Source organism: Carlito syrichta, unplaced genomic scaffold (genome assembly GCF_000164805.1).
Source record: "Carlito syrichta isolate Samal-C Ts95f unplaced genomic scaffold, Tarsius_syrichta-2.0.1 Scaffold307480, whole genome shotgun sequence".
Classification (NCBI taxonomy): domain Eukaryota; kingdom Metazoa; phylum Chordata; class Mammalia; order Primates; family Tarsiidae; genus Carlito; species Carlito syrichta.
Window position 1 is genome coordinate 74,775 of NW_007251576.1, and position 6,805 is coordinate 81,579.

Below are 6,805 nucleotides of genomic sequence, written 5' to 3' on the forward strand. Positions count from 1 at the left end.
AAGAGGGACGGCAGCAGCTGGAGATACAGCAGCTGGGGCGGCAGCAGGTGGACTGGCAGCAGGTGGACTGGCAGCACTGGGGCCTGCAGCAGCTGGACACACAGCAGCTGGGACGGCAGCAGGTGGACTGGCAGCACTGGGGCCTGCAGCAGCTGGACACACAGCAGCTGGGACGGCAGCAGGCAGGCTGGCAGCACTGGGGCCTGCAGCAACTGGAGATGCAGCAGGAAGGGCGGCAGCAGATAGACTGGCAACACTGAGGCCTGCAGCAGCTGGACACACAGCAGCTGGGACGGCAGCAGCTAGAAATGCAGCAGGAAGGGCGGCAGCAGGTGGGCTGGCAACACTGGGGCCTGCAGCAGCTGGACACACAGCAGCTGGGGCGGCAGCAGGTGGTCCTGCAGCAGGTGCTCTGGCAGCAACTGGGGCGGCAGCAGGTCTCCTGGCCACAGCTCTGCTCAGAGCAGACGGAACCACAACAGGTGTTGCACATGGTGTCAGATGGCAGAGGTTCTGAATAGGTTTCCAAGTGAGTGAGTGAGTGAGTTTGAGTTCTTCTTGCTCTCTCTTGCTTTTTATACCCTGCAGAGGGATACTATGACCACACAAACATTTTTCCTGTTGTTGTTTATACGGTGCTAATAGTCAATTGCTTAGTTTTAGTAAATTGGATAATTGTGTTTATCTGGTAAATACTTCTATTTATGGAAAAGGCACCGTTTCCTTTTCTTGTTGTATATGAGTCGTCCAATTTGGTTAAACCAAGTGAATCAGTGTCTGTTCTTTTTCCTTCATCTGATGTGCCTTCTAAAGTAGACCTCTTGTAAAACATCATCTAACTGGATTTTGTGTTAATTTTTCACTTATGTAACTCCTGGATAATAGGTTGAGGATAGATTTATGATGACTAAATCACATCTCTGACAAGAGGTTAAATGTAAGTTAAATGGAATGCTGGTAGGAAACCAGGATGAAAGACTCATCTTTGGGGGTTGGGTGAGGTGATGTGTGTGTAATGAAAAGAACTGAGATTCCTTTGGATTCTGTGGGCGGTCAGTGAGGTGTAAAAGATTCTCATGAAGTTCCTCTCTGTTTTATCTTACTGAATGTATTCCATCTGAAACAGCTATAATGAAAAGATTCACTGTTTTTAAAAGCACATTGGCATGATGGGTCCTTTAAAAACGATTACGTTATTATGGGCTTATTTTTCATAGACAGGATGTCATAAGGGAACATTCTGATCTATATTTTGGTAAGTCAACATAACAAATGAATATGTATAACTGAAATGTTGTTGAAAGAGTATTTTTTCACGCTCTAAACTATTTTCTCTCACAATATATTTTGGAGATATTTTGCTTGATACAAAAGATAAAGGGTTAAGCTTTAATCTCTGTCCTGTAGACACTTAAAGAAGACAAACAAGGTACATATGTAGGGAAGTGTTTAGCAACCATTTAGAGTATTGTGTGATTAGTGAACAAAATAAAAATTATGTATTTTAAATTTGTACACGTGCAATGAAGATAATAATGGTAATTCAATTTGTCGAGGGCTTACTGTATGTCAGGAATTTTCTGAGTCCTCTATAATCATTATCTTGTTTGCACTTGGCAAGGATTCTATGAGGTAGACACAATTTTTCTGAATTCTTTACACATGTGGTACTTGAAACCCAGATAGACTGAAGTCACAGTCTATAATAGGGAAGGTGTTCAAAGAAGGTGAGATGAATGATAATCCCATGCAATGTCTCACACCGTTCAGTTAGCCTAGAATATTGTTTTCTCCTTTGTCAACTTAGCAAACTCTTGCTCATACTTAAAAGTTCAATCAGGATGCTAACTGATTTCTAATATCATTCCTTCCCTCTCCTTTGCTCCAAGATATGCTCTGATCTAGGGTATCACACTTTACCATAATTGTTTTATTCCTTTTTTTTCCACTCCTTCTGTAAGCCTCATGAAGTTAGAGACTATGTCTTATCCATATTTATAAATTGGATACCTAGAAAGTGTTCTGAGTGAAGATTGTTGAGTAAACATGGGATTTATTGATAACACAGAGCATTTGCTCACCCCCTAACATACTATAGGTTGTCTAGATGAGCGGAGAAGAAAAGAAAGAAGATTCAGAAAATAGGGATATGACCGGATGAAGGTATGTTTTTGGCTTACGATGAGGTAAATGAGCTTTCTGGATGGTGTGTGTAAGAGAGTAAAGAAAGATTATACTCAACTGATCGAGTAAGGAAAATTTTAGGATATTCTTGAATTACACAAAGAGCCTGGATATCATATCATCACACATTGGTAGGAAAGGCATAAGCAAACATCTATGCCTTACAAATATCATTTTGATGGAGGTGGGGGAGTGACAGGAAGCAGGAAGAATATTTAACTGGTAGTTGTAGTTTAGAGAGAAAGATGAATGTCTGTCTGGGAAGTGACAATGAGTGTGGAAAGGAAATTATTGGTGCAGTAGACATTTCAAAGAAGAGGTCAATCAGAGTCAGTTACAAAAGGGGTAACAGAGGTAGGGGGGACGTAGTCATTACAGAGTATTCTCAGTTTGATACTTCTCAATTATTTATGTGTGTATACACACCCACATACACACACATATTTGCACATTTGCAATTAAATCACTCGTGATAGTTAAAAGACAATATTTTTTTTTGAGTTGGCGTCTCCCTCTGTTGCCCAGGCTGGAGTGCAGTGGCACACTCACGGCCAACCCAGCGTTGACCTGCTGCTCTCAGGCGATCATTCTGCCTCAACCAGAACTACAGGCATGCGCTAACACACCTTGCTAATTTTTTTTTTTATTGCAGAGACAAGATCTCGCCAAGTTGCCCGGGCTGGTCTTGAACCCGTGGGCTCAGGCAATCCACTTGCCTCAGCCTCCCAAAGTGCTGGGATTACAGACCGAGCCACCAAACCCGGCTAACAATCATTTTTAATTAGAAGATATATGGCAAGAAACTATCATAAACAAAGTAAAAACACTAATGACTAAATGAGAAACAATACTGGAAATTTTTACCACATACAAAGGGTTGATTGTATATAAAAGATATCTAAAAATAGAACAGGAAAAACATCAGCAGCATAATGGGAAGATAAAATGCAAGTATCTTCTTCACCATATAAAGATATCCATTATTACACATAATGAAAGACATGAAATTATACAGGATAACACTTCTCATTGCTACAGTGTCAAAAATTCAAAATTTGACAACATTCTCTGATATGAGACATTGTGAAAACTGGCATGTTCAGACTTTTTTTTGTGAGGATTTAGCAATAGCTAGCAGAATTTTTTAACTCAGCTGTTCCAATTCTATAAATCATCTCAAAGATACTCAGACAAAAATATAAAAATGTGTAGCACAAGAAGTTCTTTTTGTGAAACCAAAACAAAACAACAAAAGTAGACAAAACCCAGGTGTTCTTCAATAGGGTACTGATAAATGAACTATGATGCATTCCTATAATGGAGCACTACTCAACTGTAAAAAGGAATAAGGCACATCTATGTGTACTGTGAAGTAATTGCCAGCATATATTAAGAGCTGATAAAACAGATGGAAGAAATGTGTATCATGGCCTAGAAAATGTCTAAAAATCCAGACTACAAATATGTAAAATATATTTCCTTACATTTTAAAATTAATGGAAGATTTCAAGATGGAGTAGCAGGAACTGGATTCACTCTCCTGCATGACACAACTACAAAATCAGACAAAATAAATGAAACAATGACTTTTAAACATTGGCTGTCAGGCAAGGCAGGATACTGGCATCTTAGAAAGAGAAAACAAATGCGGTGACACCTAGGATAACTTCAGTTTCTTCCTTGAAGAGAGTTTATAAAGTGCAGTGCTGAGAGGGAGAATTGGGTAAACTCTGGTGATCATCCTAACTTAAGGAGATGGAGCTGGAATTGGAGTAGGGGGGCAAGACAGCTAGGACTCACAGGGCAGAGTACCAGAGGGAAGAGTTGCACAGAGAAACCCAGAACTGCTAATGGTCTACCTTGAGTCTTCAGCTGGGTACTAACCAGTGCATGTGTATGAAGAAATTAACCAAGGGCAGAGAAGGGCTCCCCACTCCAGCCCCACCCTATGAAAGGTAGAGGAAACAATCCTTGGAACTGGCACAAGGACTGAAATTTTTTATATTTCCATGAACCAGACTAAAAAACCTTGTAATTCATGGGTCATTGATTAGAGTACTCAGAATAGTATTGCCTTAGGAGTGTGACAAATTTTGCCTTAGAGTAAAGGTTGCTCTGATCCCACCTCACAAAATGTATAAGAAAGTCTGTCAACCAACAGGCAGAAAGTTTTAGTAAAGTAAGATTAATAAACCCTAAGGATCTTCTGTACAACGTTGTATCTATAGTCAACAATAATGCATTATACAATCAAAATTTGTTAAGAGGATATATCTTATGTTAAGTGTTCTTACCATATTAAATAAAATTTTTTAAAAGTCTAGAAAGAATCAAATTAAGTAGCTTGATATCATTCTAGAACAATTCATTGGACTTTGTCAAAGTTATTTTTTTTTTACTCTTCAAAGTACAGTTTATGAAATAAAAAGTTAAGCTACAAACTTGGAGAAAATACTTACAGAATGTACACCCAAAAAACATGCATGTAGATCATATAAAGAACTCTTGCCACTTAACAATAAGACAAACAGCCGAATAAAAAATGGGTAAAGATTTGAACAGACACGTATTGCGTATCCATACAGTGAGATACTTCCCAGTAATAAAAGAAAATGAATAATTAATGTACATGACAACTCAAATCTCAATACAATTATGCTGAAGAAAGTCAGGCAAATTAGAGTATGCAATGTATAATTTTATTTACATAAAATTGTTAAAAATGCAAGCAAATGTGTAGTAATAACATTATCAGTAATTGCCTGGAAGTGAGGAATAAGAAGGAATTCCAAGGATTGGGTGAAGGATGGTCATTATCTTAATGATAGTGTTGTTTTCATAAATATATACATGCATTGAAACATCAAATTGTGCACCAAAGTGTAGACAATTTACTGCAGGTCAATTGAATCTTAATGAAATTGAAAAAAAAAAGAACAAAGAATGGAAGTATAACCTACCTGGTTTTATAAAAGTTGACCAATGAGGTTGGAGAGAATGGGGTGGAGCAGACAGAGATAGTAGATTTCTTTGAATATACCTTTTTCTGTAGCTTTGAATTTGGATTCATGTAAATATTTTACATAATTATTGAAATATTTGCATTTTTAAAATTTCTCAAAATAAAAAAATCTCACCACAGCCACAATGGAACCTAAATGTATATCCAGACATAAATGTTAAAGACTAACTATCTCAAGATCAAAAAGTTCTTACAAAATCCTGAAAAGCTTGCTCAGTTTGTTTTCAGTAACTGTACTGCTGCTGTTAGTATTGGCAATGTTATTCCAAGACTGTTGTGCAAACATTACATAATAAGTACATTGAAGAACTATTATTTCTGGCAATATTTGTAAGAAAGATATGTATACGGTTAGGTTAAAAACCTTATAGCTCTCAGTAGAAACTCTGATGTAGTTTATCTTTTTTTTTTAATCAATATTTTTTATTATGATATTGTGGGGTACAGTTAAGGGTTAGGTATACAAATATGCTTCGTTCAGGCACCCTTGCCGATAAGAGGTGTCTCCCCGTCCCCAGACAGATATTTACTACTGTTAATCCCATCTCTCTTCCCCTCCCCCCCATAGTTTCCCACCACTGTCAGTCATTTTCTTATAGTATTATACTGGATGTTCAAGGTCCACTATATGAGTGAAAACATGTGAAACCTAGATCTTTGTTTCTGTGAGAGATCACTCAGTATTATAGACTCTAGTTCCATCCAGGTTGCTGCAAAATTTATGATTTTGTTCTTTTTTATGGCTGCATAGTATTCCATCGTGTATATGTACCACATTTTTAAATCCAGTCCTCTTTTGATGGACAGCATGGTTACTTCCAGGTTCTTGCTACTGTGAACAATGTTGCGATAAACATTCGTGTGCAGGTATCTTTTTGATAGAGAGATTTGAGTTCTTCAGGATATATTCCCAGTAGGGGGATTGTGGGGTCATATGGGAGGTTGATATTTAGAACTTTTAGGAATCGCCACACTGCTTTCCACAGAGGTTGCACTAATGTGCACTCTCATCAACAGTGTAGAAGTGTTCCCTTTTTGCCACATCCTCTTCAGCAACTGTTATTTTTTGAGTTATTGATAACTGCCATTCTGACTGGAGTTAGGTGGTATCTCAGTGTGGTTTTGATTTGCATCTCCCTGATGATTAGTGAGGTTGAACATTTCTTCATGTGTCTGTTGGCTGCTCAATGTCTTCCTTTGAGAAGTGTCTGTTCATATCTTTTGCCCACTTTATAATGGGGTTATTTGTTTTTTTCTTTTCAGCATGTTTAAGTTCCTTGTAGATCCAAGATGTTAAGCCTTTGTCAGACCTGAAGTTGGCAAATACTTTTTCCCAGTCTGTAGGCTGTCTCTCTGCTCTCTTCATGGTTTCTTTGACTTTGCAGAAGCTTGTCAGTTTAATGAGATTCCACTTGTCTATTTTCTCTCTTATGGCCTGTGGGTTTCGGGTTTTGTTCAGGAATTGGATGCCAGTTCTGATTTCCATGAGGGTATGTCCTTCATTTTCTAAGGTTCTTATGGTTTGAGGTTTTACATTTAGGTCTCTGATCCATTTAGAGTTAATTTTTGTGTATGGGGATAGATAGGGGCCCTATTTCA

The 6,805-nt window shown here is 38.1% G+C and overlaps 1 protein-coding gene across 3 annotated transcripts in view; it reads right to left on the reverse strand.

Moving 5' to 3' along the window:
* LOC103266868 (keratin-associated protein 4-6-like) overlaps positions 1-493 on the reverse strand; it is a 5,553-nt gene extending 5,060 nt beyond the window's left edge. Inside the window, exon 1 of one of the 3 annotated variants that reach the window (XM_008064495.1) lies at positions 69-493. In XM_008064495.1, coding sequence (XP_008062686.1) covers positions 69-493 — 425 coding nt within the window. Of the gene's footprint in view, positions 1-17 lie in introns of all 3 variants that reach the window. The other 2 variants (XM_008064496.1, XM_021715759.1) reach the window with 2 other exon arrangements.
* Between the last annotated feature and the right edge of the window lie 6,312 nt (positions 494-6,805).